General features: G+C 43.4%; 1 protein-coding gene across 3 annotated transcripts in view; it reads left to right on the forward strand.

Annotated features, from left to right (window-relative positions):
• pik3cg (phosphatidylinositol-4,5-bisphosphate 3-kinase, catalytic subunit gamma) overlaps positions 1 to 15,019 on the forward strand; it is a 135,644-nt gene that overhangs the window by 106,515 nt on the left and 14,110 nt on the right. For all 3 annotated transcript variants that reach the window (XM_072242680.1, XM_072242681.1, XM_072242679.1), the window contains 2 exons: positions 5,350 to 5,496; positions 14,418 to 14,508. In XM_072242680.1, coding sequence (XP_072098781.1) covers positions 5,350 to 5,496; positions 14,418 to 14,508 — 238 coding nt within the window. The remainder of the gene's footprint in view (positions 1 to 5,349; positions 5,497 to 14,417; positions 14,509 to 15,019) is intronic.

Raw genomic sequence — 15,019 nt, forward strand, 5'->3', positions numbered from 1 at the left:
TATAACCACCCACTTTAAATTCCTCCATATACCTGTCTAGTAGTCTCTTAAATTTCACTAGTGTATCTGTCTCAGGCAATGCATTCCACGCACCAACCACTCTCTGAGTAAATAACCTTCCTCTAATATCCCCCTTGAACTTCCCACCCCTTACCTTAAAGCCATGTCCTCTTGTATTGAGCAGTGGTGCCCTGGGGAAGAGGCGCTGGCTATCCACTCTATCTATTCCTCTTATTATCTTGTATACCTCTATCATGTCTCCTCTCCTCCTCTCCAGAGAGTAAAGCCCTAGCTCCCTTAATCTCTGATTATAATGCATACTCTCTAAACCAGCAGCATCCTGGTAAATCTCCTCTATACCCTTTCCAATGCTTCCACATCCTTCCTATAGTGAGGTGACCAGAACCGGACACAGTACTCCAAGTGTGGCCTAAGCAGAGTTTTATAGACTTTATAGATTATAGATTTATCATTACCCTGCAACTCTTAAACTCTATCCCTCGACTTATGAAAGCTAACACTCCATAAGCTTTCTTAACTACCATATCTACCTGTGAGGCAACTTTCAGGGATCTGTGGACATGTACCCCGAGATCCCTCTGCTCCTCCACACTACCAAGTATCCTGCCATTTACTTTGTACTCTGCCTTAGAGTTTGTCCTTCCAAAGTATACCACCTCACACTTCTCCGAGTTGAACTCCATCTACCACTTCTCAGCCCACTTCTGCATCCTATCAATGTCTCTCTGCAATCTTCGACAATCCTCTACACTATCCACAACACCACCAATCTTTCTGTCGTCTGCAAACTTGCCAACCCACCCTTCTACTCCCACATCCAGGTCGTTAATAAAAATCACGAAAAGTAGAGGTCCCAGAACAGATCCTTGTGGGACACCACTAGTCACAACCCTCCAATCCGAATGTTCTCCCTCACCACGACCCTCTGCTATCTGCAGGCAAGCCAATTCTGAATCCATCTGGCCAAACTTCCCTGGATCCCATGCCCTCTGACTTTCTGTATAAGCCTACCATGTGGAACCTTGTCAAATGCCATACTAAAATCCATGTAGATCACATCCACTGCACTACCCTCATCTATATGCCTGGTCACCTCAAAGAACTCTGTCAGGCTTGTTAGACACGATCTGCCCTTCACAAAGCCAAGCTAGCTGTCCCTGATCAGACCATGATTCTCTAAATGCCCACAGATCCTATCTCTAAGAAACTTTTCCAACAGCTTTCCCACCACAGACATAAGGCTCATTGATCATAATTACCTGGACTATCCCTACTACCTTTTTTTGAATAAGGGGACAACATTCCAATGGACAACGAGGACATAAAGGTCCTAGCCAGAGGCTCAGCAATCTCTTCCTTCACCTCGTGGAGTAGCCTGGGGAATATTCTGTCAGGTCTCGGGGACTTATCCATCCTAATGTATTTTAACAACTCCAACACCTCCTCTCCCTTAATATCAACATGCTCCAGAACATCAACCTCACTCATATTGTCCTCACCATCATCAAGCTCCCTCTCACTGGTGAATACCGAAAAGAAGTATTTATTGAGGACCTCGCTCACTTCCACAACCTCCAGGCACATTTTCCCACCTTTATCTCTAATCGGTCCTACCTTCACTCCTGTCATCTTTTTGTTCTTCACATAATTGAAGAATGCCTTGGGGTCTCCTTTACCCTACTCGCCAAGGCCTTCTCATGCTCCCTTCTTGCTCTTCTCAGCCCCTTCTTAAGCTCCTTTCTTGCTACCCTATATTCCTCAATAGACCCATCTGATCCTTGCTTCCTCAACCTCATGTATGCTGCCTTCTTCCACCTGACTAGATTTTCCACCTCACTTGTCACCCATGGTTCCTTCACCCTACCATCCTTTATCTTTCTCACTGGGTCAAATTTATCCCTAACATCCTGCAAGAGATCCCTAAACATCGACCACATGCCCATAGTACATTTCCCTGCAAAAACATCATCCCAATTCACACCCACAAGTTCTAGCCTTATAGCCTTATAATTTGCCCTTCCCCAATTAAAAATGTTCCTGTCCGCTCTGATTCTATCATTTTCCATGATAATGCTAAAGGCCAGGGAGCGGTGGTCACTGTCCCCCAGATGCTCACCCACTGAGAGATCTGTGACCTGACCCGGTTCATTACCTAATACTAGATCTAGTATGGCATTCCCCCTAGTCGGCCTGTCAACATACTGTGACAGGAATCCGTCCTGGACACACTTAACAAACTCTGCCCCGTCTAAACCATTGGAACTAATCAGGTGCCAATCAATATTAGGGAAGTTAATATGTAAGTTTTACATAGGCATTTCTCGATTACTGCACCAATCTGTCTCTCATCTCAATTATAATACCTCCAAAAGTAATACCATCATTCCCACAATCCTGATTGAGAAGTTGCAGAACCTGGGCCTCTGTACCTCCCTCTGCAATTGGATCCTCGACTTCCTAACCGGAAAACCACAATTTGTGTGAATTGGTGATAACATATCCTCCTCGCTGACGATCAACACTGGCACATTTCAGGGGTATGTTCTTAGCCCACTGCTGTACTCTCTATATACACATGACTGTGTGGCTAGGCACAGCTCAAAGACCATCTATAAATTTGCTGACAATGCAACTATCGTTGGTAGAATCTCAGATGGTGAAGAGATATGAAGAGGAGTGAGATATGCCAACCAGTGGAGTGGTGCCACAGCAACAACCTGGCACTCAACGTCAGTAAGATGAAAGAGCTGATTGTGGACTTCAGGAACGGTAAGATGAAGGAACACATACCAATCCTCATATAGGGATCAGAAGTGGAGAGAGTGAGCAGCCTCAAGTTCCTGGTGTCAAGATCTCTGAGAATCTAACCTGGTCTCAAAATATCGATGCAGTTATAAGAAAGGCAAGACAGCGGCTATACTCGCCTACAAAGTACCCAGGACATCTTCAGGGAGTGGTGTCTCAGAAAGGCAGCGTCCATTATTAAAGACCTCCAGCACCCAGGGCATGCCCTTTTCTCACTGTTACCATCAGGTAGGAGGTACAGAAGCCTGAAGGCACACACACAGTGATTCAGGAACAGCTCCTTCCCTTCTGCCATCCCATTCCTAAATGGACATTGAATCCTTGGACACTACCTCACTTTTTTTTAATGTACAGTATTTCTGTTTTTGCACGTTTTTAAAAAATCTATTCAATATATGTAATAGAATATTTTCCTTTTCTCTCTGCTAGATTATGTATTGCATTGAACTGCTGCTGCTAAGTTAACAAATTTTACGTCACATGCCGGTGATAATAAACCTGATTCTGATTCTTGCATGGAAGACCTATGATTATACACGAAGTTGGAGCTGAAGGTCTCTACTTCAGGAAAAGGTCACCCATTTAGCTGTCAGTTTACTACAGGCTTGTATATGTTCACACTCAGAGGCTGAGCTCCATGTTATGGCCGACTCCTCTTCTGATCGTGTATTATTGGATGGGTCTTCCAGTAAACATCAGAAAGATGAAGATCCTCACCTTGCAATACTACCCTCTGACAAACAATACCTACGACAAGCACGAGGAATTCCGCAGATGCTGGAAATTCAAGCAACACACATCATTCCCTCTGTCCCTCTGACTATACCCTTTGCCCATGCTCTGGGTCTCCCCCCACCTTTTCTTTCTCCCTGGGTCTCCTGTCCCATGATCCTCTCGTATCCCCTTTTGCCAATCATCTGTCCAGCTCTTGGCTCCATTCCTCCCCCTCCTGTCTTCTCCTATCATTTTGGATCTCCCCCTCCCCCTCACAAATCTCTTACTAGCTCTTTCTTCAGTTAGTCCTGACGAAGGGTCTCAGCCTGAAACGTCGACTGTACCTTTTCCTAGAGATGCTGCCTGGCCTGCTGCGTTCACCAGCAACTTTGATGTGTGTTGCTATGGCAAGACTCCTGGGATCCACCACTTAATGAAGATGGACTATTGTGGGAAAATTCAGCTCAACCGTTTTGCCAGCACAACCTTTGACCAACTAAGGAAAGATGGTTTGAAGACTTTGCGCTTGGCAGCAGGCTAGTAGCTTTTCAAACAGCAGTAATCTCTGCAACACATACAAAACGCTGGAGGAACTCAGCAGGTCTGGCAGCATCTATGGAAAGGAGTACAGTCAACGTTTCGGGCTGAGACCCTTCAAGATGCTGCCCGACCTGCTGAGTTCCTCCAGCATTTTGTGTGTGTTGCTTGGATTTCCAGCATCTGCAGATTTTCTCTTGTTAACGGTAATCTCTATCCTGCTGTATGCATTGGACTTCTAGGTAATATAGTGTATGGACTTCAAAGAATGGAGAGAAATCACCAATAACCAGCCTTGCAAAACCCTCCAAACGTGAGGGTTCTTCCAAATGCTCCAGGTGAACCATTGCCAGTCCCCTCTTCCAATACCAAACATCCCTGGTAACGGGGATCTAATGACACTCACCCAGTGACAGTGACCAGGCGCTCTGCTCATGGGAAGAGATTTCAAAATTCCCTTGGTGTTCTTCATTGTCCCATGGGAATCTCTGGCTCATGACTGTTCATAATGGAAAAGACAGAAGACAAAAGAGTCTGCAGATGCTGGAACCTGGAACAACAAAGCATGTGCTGGAGGAACTCAGTGGGTTGGGCAGTATCTGTGGAAGGAAAGGAACCATAAATGTTTCAGGTCAAAATATTGCCTCAGGGCAATGGGAGAGGCAGAGGTCGGGTACAAACAACAGCATCCTAATCTTCTCACCTACCTGCCTCCTCAAGCACCCTGAAACCCATCCATGGCAGGATCACAGAGAACTCTGTAGTCATCTCACCACCCACAGAACTGGAATGGAAGCAATTCATCATTGAACCCGTAGCACTGTAAAGACAAAGGAGGAAGAAGTGAGCCATTGAGAGATTTGTTTTTAATAATGATTTAGTCTTTCCCTATCTGAACACATAGGGAAAGACTAAATCATTATTCTCATTGATTATCATTATTATTCCAGTTTTCAATATTCAATATCCAAAAGGAGCATAAAATTACTTATCCATTCCTGTATAAATCTAAGCCATCTACTGTGTAGGGTGAGAACTTTGATCATCCCCTCATTAACTTGGTTGCCTACAGAATGATTAATTTATTGTCTGTGAGGTACCTATGACAGTATAGCGGAGAAATGCTCATCTGTTTTAATGACATTATCAAGTGAGCCGTGGTACAGCCACATCAATTGCAGTATACCTTGACCAATATCCAGAACAACAGAAATACAGAGTAAATTCCTGCCAGCGCACAGAATGGGGAAAAAAATATTGTCTGATTTACAGGTGGACAGATGCAAAGTAATGCCGTCAAAGAAGAAGCCTTTATGGCTGGAGTTCAAGTGTGCTGACCCTACCTCTATATCAAAGGACACCATTAGCATCCTCTTTAAACATGGAGATGACCTGCGTCAGGACATGCTGATCATACAGGTAATACTCACCACAGTGCAGGCTCCACATTTGGACACCTGGTACTACAAGTCAACCTTCTAATACAATATCATACACTATAATGGATCCAAAGTTCACAGATACACCTACATCTCCTTTATAGTATACATTGTTACTTATCTCACACAGTATTATCTCACTCTCAGATGTAATACTTGATTCATGCTTTCTTCCACAATCTCTGATACCCTGCACAGTAACATTCTGCTATCTCTCACACCTCTTATTCTCTGCTGCTCTGCTTTCTCTAACACCTCTGTATCTCACAACTCTCATTGTAGCAGTACCCTAGTCCTGTCATTATAATATTTGGAAAGCCTTGTTGCTTTAGCTTTCAATATGAGGACGCAGGAGTATACTCTTTAAAAAAAAAAACTGAAGGCGGAATCGGGAATGAGATAGGTTTGGCAGTGAAGATTAAGGAGAATTTGAAGAGATTTTATAAATATATTAAGAGGCAAAGAGTGACTACGGAGACAATAGGGTCTCTCTGGGATTCAAGTAGGTATACACGTGCCCTGGGCACCACTGAGCAGTTTCTATTAAAGTCAGACAAGCCATCCTCGGATAGTGAAAAAAGAATTTTCTTCAGATGTATGATCTGTCTTTGATTATCATGGGTGAGAAGCAGTAGGATGGCCTTATTTCAGAGGCTGGCCATTGTGTAATTTCAGTCGCAGATTGACCGCAGCACGATGCGGGACGGGTAATAGTCCGGGTTCTCCTCGTCCAGTCCCATTTGGTGGACCACCAGGAGCTGCAAGTCACTTGGAGAGTTTGTAGATCTGGTTCACTGCTTGCAGGTACACGCTACCCATGCACTCGTCCACCGCCAAGTGGTTGGATGCCCAGTTTGCGTTCTCTCCTCGGAAGGCCTTGTACTCTGGGTTAACAAACTCCCGCCGACCGGAGGCGACCATCAGCAGCAGCTGGAAGATGAAGTAACTGAGGCTGACGCTGCTTGCTGCCATGTCTTCGACCCCTTTTATTATCTGGTCGGTTGCTCCTGTTTTACGTTTTACTCCCAGCTCAAGAATGCAGTTACAATCCACCCACCACTGGGTGTCCGGCCCTCAGCATCGTGAAGCTGAACAGGGAGAGAGAGAAAGATTAAGTACCAGATTTGTCACCAGTGCTGTTGCCTGGTGAAAGAAAAGGAGTGAGTGAGTGTGGGATGCATAAACTTTCTTGGTCCCTCTCCACGGTACTCACCCCACCCCCTTCTTGTATCCGCCCCTTTCTGATCCCCACAATGTCGGGGTCTCTCTCCACCCTGCACCTCAGCCAAGTGCCCCCCGCACTTTTCAATCCTCAGGTGATATAGTGACGATGAACTTCCACCCGGGATTAAACGGCGCCCCAACCAAAAGATGAAGGATCCAATTTTATGCTCTTCATGGTATAGCGCACAACACAGAAAGGGCATCTACCATTGATCCGTTCCCAACTTCAATAAATATTAAAATACTGTTGCCCCGAACCCCGAATCAATGGTATTACTAAATAATCAGGATGTTGCATTCAAATAAACGAGGCAACTTCCACAATCTGCAATGTATCTTAATCAACTGCCAGGCAGCCTTCAGGACTCCACTCTCCAATACCTACAGGTAGCGAGTTGTCTGATCCCTATTCCTGCCACAATGCTTCGGCCGGGATGAGTACTCTTTAAGACCAGGGCTTCAGCCTCCGCGCACGCCGCTCTCCCTTTGGCTCTTTCACGTCGTTCGGGACGGCCCCCAACCCCTAGCCTTACGCTCGTTGGCTACCTGCAAAGCTCATCAGGATATCCGTCCGCCTCCAACAGAACCTTTAAAAGGATTGACGGAGATGTTTGCTATTCTTCAATTATCAGTCTAGGATTTGCCCATCAGTACAAAGACCCAATGGACATAACAACTGCAACGAGAAAGCTGATGGAACAAAGTGCTCATTCGCATTGTCCGTATTCAAAAGAGGCTGCAGGATCCTAGCATGAACTTCCACGATGCGGCCCTGGATGTGAAGCCCTCCAAGATCATTTTTATGATGGAAGAGAAGTGTTGGTCACTCGAAGGAGTCTGTCTCTGTCAAGGTGAAAGACGTCAGAGATGAAAGAAACGAATGGCTGATGAGAACTCGAGAGACGCTGGGTTAACAGTTAAGGAGGAAATGGAAAGAGTCATGAAGGGAACACTCGACCGTCTTCACAGAGAAATGGATGAAAGGTTCGCTCGTTTGCATGACACTGACGCCAAGTTTGGGTTCCTTTTCCATGTCGAGGGACTGTAGTACAGCAACCTAAAGAAGAAGTGTGAAAATTTGGGCAAATTGTACAGCTCTGATGTTGATGGACTGCAGCTATATGAAGAAATTTTGGATTGCAGAACGTTGCTATCAAGGTGGGTCAACATGAAAATATCAAGACCTGAAGAGCTTCTTGAATTTATTGCTCAGTGTGGAGATGAAAGCGTCTTCCCCAATCTTCACATTGCTATTCAGATAATGCCAACTATGGCAGTTTCCATCGCCAGCTGTGAGAGATCATTCAGCAAATTAAAACTAATACTTTCATATTGGAGAGCCTCCATGGGTCAAGGCAGACTCTGTGATCTTGCTCTGCTGAGTGTAGAAAGAGAAGAAACTGAAAAAAACTGACTTTGATCACATCATAGACCAATTTGCATCAGTGAAAGCAAAGAAGGTGCAGTTATAATTTTCATGTAGTGCCATAATTTGTTAATTAAAAGATTAATGAGCTTGACTTGTATTTTTGAGCTGATATTATGGTAAAGTTATCTGAAAGATGGGTGTCAGATATTTGGACAGGGGCGCAATTTCAGTGCTTGCCATAGGCGCTATTTTCCGTAGATACGCTCCTGGCTGCAGGAGACAAGCAAGGTCCTAAATGAGTATTTCTCCTCTATTTTTACCATGAATAAAGACTTTGGAATTTGAGATACTTGATGAGGATGTCTTGGTGATAATCTGCATTACAGCAGAGGAGGTGCTGATTGTCTTAAATGCCTGAAGCTTGATAGGTATTAGGTACAGTATATCCAAGAACTGTGAGAAATGAGGAAAAAATTGCAGGAGTCCTAGCTAAGAAATATGCATCCATCGCTATCGACGGGTGAGGTGCCAGGGTAGTGGAGGGTGGCTGATGTTGCACCTTTATTTAAGAAAGGCTCCAAATAAGAGCTTGGGAATTATAGACCAGTGAATCTAATGGTAGGTAAGTTACTGGAGGAGTTTCTGACTTGGGAATCAGATGTACATACACTCGAGCACCTGTCAATTCAAGCTCTCTCAGAATTTTATATGAGATTACCTTTCATTTATCTATACTCAGAGCATGCGGGCTGATTCTGGAACATAGAAATCTACAGCACATTACAGGCCCTTCGGTCCACCATGTTGTGCCAACCATGTAACCTACTCTAGAAAATATCTAGATTTACCCTACTGTGTGGGCATGTGGCCAAGTGGTTAAGGCATTGGACTAGCTACCTGAAGGTCGTGAGTTCGAGCCCCAGCCGAGGGAACGCGTTGTGTCCTTGAGCAAGGCACTTAATCACACAGTGCTCTGCAACGACACTGGTGCCAAGCTAGGACACTGGGTCCTAATGCCCTTCCCTTAGACAACATCGGTGTCGTGGAGAGGGAAGACCTGCAGCATGGGCAACTGCTGGTCTTCCATACAACCTTGCCCAGGCCTGCACCCTGGAGAGTGAAGACTTTCCAGGCGCAGATCCATGGTCTCGCAAGACTAACGGATTTCTTTACTTACTTTGACCCTACTGCACAGCCCTCTATTTTTCTAAGCTCCCTGTAACTATCAAAGAGTCTCTCAAAAGACCCTATTGTCTCCACTGTTGCCGGCAGTGCGTTCCACGCACCCACCACTCTGTGCGATTCTACCCAATTTCTTCTTCAAAGGCACCTCCTCATTCCAGCAGTGAGTGAAATAATTCTGATGAAGGACCCCGACCTGAAATGCTCACTGTTTCTCTTTCCACAGGTGCTGACTGACATTATGATTGTTCACAACGTTTTTATTTTTTTTTAATGATTACCGTTAATATGACTTGATTATTCTTTGCCAGTTTCCAAAACCCTTCTATAATTCAGGCTAACTATCCCTTTTGGCAACAACTGAAGTTTGAGGTAATTATTCTCCTGTTTCTGTAATATTATAGTGGAGCAAAGGGAATTACAGAGGCATGTGAGAGGGACTGGCCAAAGCTGATTGGAAGGGATGATGGCACAGCAACAGTGGTTGGAATTTCTGGGAGAAATTTGGAAGGCGCAGGGTAGATACATCCCAAAGATGAAGAAGTATTCTAAAAGGAGTACGGGAAGTCAAAGGTAGCATAAAAGCAAAAGAGAGGACATATAATATTGAAAAAATTAGTGGAAAGTTAGAGGATTGGTAAGCTTTTAAAGACCAACAGAATGCAACTATAAAGCCATAAAGGTGAAATATGAAGCCAAGCACTCCAGTAATATAAAATAAGATAGCAAAAGTTTTTTTCAGATATTATGAAGAGTAAAAGAAAGGCAGTTGGATATGGGACCACTGGAAAATGACACTAGAGAGGTAGACATAGGGGACTAAGAAATGACAGACAAACTTAGTAAGTATTTTATAACAGTCTTCATTGTGGAAGACAGTAGTATGCCAGAAATTTGAGAATGTCAGGGCAGAAGTGAGTGCAATTGCAATTACTAGGGAGAACATGCTTGAGAAACTGAAAGTTCTGACAGTAGACTAGTCACCTGGACCAGATGTACTACACTCCAGGGTTCTGAAGGAGGTAGCTGAAGAGATTATGGAGGCATTAGTAATAATCTTTCAAGAATCACTAGATTCTGGAATGGTTCTGGAAGAATAGAAAATTGCAGATGTCACTCCACTCCTTAAGAAGGCTGGGAGGCAGAAGAAAGGAAATTATAGGCCAGTTAGCCTGACTTCAGTGGTTGGGAGGATTTTGGAGTCTATTATTAAGAATGTGGTTTCAGAGTATTTGGTCTATTTAGACCAAAGTCAGCATAGTTCTCTGAAGAGGAGATCTTACCTCACGAATCTATTGGAATTCTTTGAGTAAATAACAAGTAGGGTAGACAAAGGAGTGTCAGTGGATGTTGTTTACTTAGATATCCAGAAAGCCTTTGACAAGGTACCACACATGAAGCGTAAAGTGTCAAGTGTCAACCATGCTAGTATCTTTTACAGGAAAGATACTAGCATGGTTGAGGATTGGTTGACTGGCAGGAGGCAAAGATTTGGAATATAGGGGCCTTTTCTGATTGGCTGCGGTGACTAGTGCTGTCCCACAAGGTTGGTGTTGTGACCACTTTTTTCATATTATATATAAATGATTTGGATGATGAAATTGATGGCTTCGTGGCCAAGTTTGCAGATGTTATGAGGAAAGGTGGAGGGTCAGGTACTGTTGAGGAAGCAGGGATGCTACAGAAGGACTTTGATTAGGAGAAAGGGTAAAGAATTGGCAGATGGAATATACGGTAGGGAAGTGCATGATCATGCAGTTTGGTAGAAGGAATAAAGGGGTAGACTATGTTCTAAATAGAAAGAAAATACAAACATAAGAGTTGCAAAGGAACTTGGGAGTCCTCGTGCAGGATTCCCTAAAGATCAACTTGCAGGTTGAGTTGGTGGTAAGGAAGGAAAATGTAATATTAGCATTCATGTTAAGGGTCTAGATAGGTTAGAGTTTGTAAAATGTGTTCAGGAAAGTTTTCTAAATCAATATATAAAGGTACTAACTAGAGAGGATGCAATATTGGATCTCCTATTAGGAAACGAGCTAGGACAGGTGACGGAAGTATGTGTAGTGAAACACTTTGGTTCCAGTGATCATAACACCATTAGTTTCAACTTGATCATGGACAAGGATAGATCTGGTCCTCAAGTTGAGGTTCTAAACTGGAAAAAGGCCAAATCTGAAGAAATGAGAAAGGATCTAAAAAGCTTGGATTGGGACAGGTTGTTCTCTGGCAAGGATGTAATTGGTAAGTGGGAGGCCTTCAAAGGAGAAATTTTGAGAGTGCAGAGTTTGTATGTTCCTGTCAGGATTAAAGGCAAAGTGAATAAGAATAAGGAACCTTGGTTCTCAAGGGATATTGGAACTCTGATAAAGAAGAAGGGAGAGATGTATGACATGTATAGAAAACAGGGAGCAAATAAGGTGCTTGAGGAATTTAAAAAGTTCAAAAATACTTAAGAAAGAAATCAGGAGGGCTAAAAGAAGACATGAAATTGCTTTGGCAGTCAAGGTGAAGGATAATCCAAAGAGCTTCTGTAGGTATATTAACAGCAAAAGGATAGTAAGGGATAAAATTGGTCCTCTTGAAGATCAGAGTGGTCGGCTATGTATGGAACCAAAAGAAATGGGGAGATCTTAAATGGGTTTTTTGCCTCTGTATTTACTAAGGAAACTGGCATGGAGTCTATGGAAATAAGGCAACAAGTAGTGAGGTCATGGAACCCACACAGATTGAAGAGGAGGAGGTGCTTGCTATCTTGAGGCAAATTAAAGTGGATAAATCCCCAGGAACCGACAGGGTATTCCCTTGGACATTGAAGGAGACAAGTGCTGAAATTGCAGGGGCCCTAGCAGATATATTTAAAATGTCAGTATCTACAGGTGAGGTGCCGGAGGAATGGAGAGTGGCTCATGTTGTTCGTTGTTTAAAAAAGGCTCTAAAAGTAATCCAGGAAATTATAGGCCGGTAAGTTTGACGTCGGTAGTAGGTAAATTATTGGAAGGAGTACTAAGAGATAGGTTCTACAAGTATTTGGATAGACAGGGACTTATTAGGGAGAGTCAACATGGCTTTGTGCGTGGTAGGTCATGCTTAACCATCTATTAGAGTTTTTCGAGGAGGTTACCAGGAAAGTGGATGAAGGGAAGGCAGTGGATGTTGTCTACATGGACTTCAGTAAGGCCTTTGACAAGGTCCCACATGGGAGGTTAGTTAGGAAGATTCAGTTGCTAGGTATACATGGAGAGGTGGTAAATTGGATTAGACATTGGCTCAATGGAAGAAGCCAGAGAGAGGTAGTGGAGGATTGCTTTTCAGAATGGAGGCCTGTGACTAGTTGTGTGCCACAGGGATCAGTGCTGGGTCCATTGTTATTTGTCATCTATATCAATGATCTGGATGATAATGTGGTAAATTGGATCAGCAAATTTGCTGATGATACAAAGATTGGAGGTGTAGTGGACAGTGAGGAAGGTTTTCAAAGCTTGCAGAGGAATTTGGACCAGCTGGAAAAATGGGCTGAAAAATGGCATATGGAGTTTAATACAGACAAGTGTGAGGTGTTGCACGTTGGAAGGACAAACCAAGGTAGAACATACAGGGTAAATGGTAGGGCACTGAGGAGTGCAGTAGAACAGAGGGATCTGGGAATACAGATACAAAATTCCCTAAAAGAGGTGTCACAGGTAGATAGGGTCGTAAAGAGAGCTTGGTACATTAGCCTTTATAAATCAAAGTATTCAGTATAAGAGTTGGAATATTATGGTGAGGTTGTATAAGGCATTGGTGAGGCTGAATATGGAGTATTGTGTTCAGTTTTGGTCACCAAATTACAGGAAGGATATTAATACGGTTGACAGAGTGCAGAGAAGGTTTACAAGGATGTTGCTGGGACTTGAGAAAGTGAGTTACAGAGAAAGGTTGAATAGGTTAGGACTTTATTCCCTGGATCATAGAAGAATGAGGGGAGATTTGATAGAGGTGTATGACATTATGATGGGTATAGATAGAGTGAATGCAAGCAGGCTTTTTCCACTGAGGCAAGGGGAGAAAAAAAAACCAGAGGACATGGGTTAAGGGTGAGGGGGGAAAAGTTTAAAAGGAACATTAGGGGGGGCTTCTTCACACAGAGAGTGGTGGGAGTGTGGAATGAGCTGCCAGATGAAGTGGTAAATGTGGGCTCACTTTTAACATTTAAGTAAAACTTGGACAGGTACATGGATGAGAGGTGTATGGAGGGATATGGTCCAGGTGCAGGTCAGTGGGACTAGGCAGAAAAATGGTTTGGCACGACCAAGAAGGGCCAAAGGGCCTGTCTCTGTGCTGTAATGTTCTATGGTTCATTTCAAGAAGCCGTGCAAGGAGTTAATGCTGAGGCTTTATAAGGCACAGGGAAGACCTCACCTGGAGTATAGTGAACATTTTGAGCCCCTTATCTATAAAAAGTGTGCTGGCATTGAAGAGGATCCAGTGGAGGTTCATGGGAATGATTCTGGGAGTGAAAGACATTGCATGAGGAATGATTGATAGCTCTGGCCTGTACTCACTAGAGTTTAGAAGAATGAGGGGGAATCTCATTGAAACCTAGTTAAAATTTGAAAGGCATAGATGGCATGGATGCGGAAAGGATATTTCCTGTAGTGGGTGAGTCTAGGACCAGAGGGCACAGCCTCAGAGTACATGGATGTCACTTTAGTAGAGGTGAGGAGGAATTTCTGTTATCAAAGATAGTGAATCTGTAGAATTCATTGCTACAGACATCGGCGGAGGCCAAGTCATTAGAAATATTTTAAATGCAGGTTGATAGGTTCTTGATTAGTCAGGCCATCAAAGTTATAGAGCAGAGCAGACTTAATGGGCTGAATGGCCTAACTGCTCTGATGCCTTATACGTTTATGATCCACCCACAGCTTGACAACTTTCCCATGGAGTTTTTGTCCTTTAATGCAATGTTAAACTTGTTGAGAATTCTAAATTATTTCTTTAAATAAATGGGAAAGGGCATCTTGCCTGCACATTACTGTGATGGACAACCTAATACTGCAGGAAGATACAGAAGAGCTGATAACAATGGTGTAGAATGTAGTTTAGAGACACTTATATTTCATAATGGTATCATTATTTGCCTACAGATCCTTCTAATCATGGACTCTATCTGGGAAACCGAATCCTTGGATCTTTGTCTTTTGCCATATGGCTGTATTGCAACTGGAAACAAGATCGGTAAAAATCCAATCACAATGGTTACTTGCTGGTGTGTCTTCTGTCATTCGAGACAGGGCAAGGGTTGACAAATCAAAGTTCAAAGTAAACCTATTATTGAAGTACATATCTGTCACCATATACAACCCTGAGATTCATTTCCTTGCAGCCATTCACAGTAAATACAAAAAACACCATAGAGTTGATGAAAGACTGTCCCTAAAAGGACAGACATACAGTCCATGTTCAAAAGACAACAAACTGCAAATACAAAAGAAAAAAGAAATAATAATAGTAAAGAAACAAGCAAAAATTAGAGAACATGAGATGAAGAGTCCTTGAAGGTGAGTTCATAAATTGTGGAACAGTTCAGTGTGAAGTTGAGAAAAGTTATCTCCTCTGGTTCTAGACCCTGGTTGAAGGTTAATAACTCTTCCTGAACCTAGTGGTGTGGATTCTGAGGCTCCTGTTCCTTCTTCCTGATGCCAGCAGTGAGAAGAGAGCATGGCCTGAATAGTGGTACCACCCCCCA

This window comes from Mobula birostris, chromosome 24 (assembly GCF_030028105.1).
Source record: "Mobula birostris isolate sMobBir1 chromosome 24, sMobBir1.hap1, whole genome shotgun sequence".
In the NCBI taxonomy this organism is placed as follows: Eukaryota; Metazoa; Chordata; class Chondrichthyes; order Myliobatiformes; family Myliobatidae; genus Mobula; species Mobula birostris.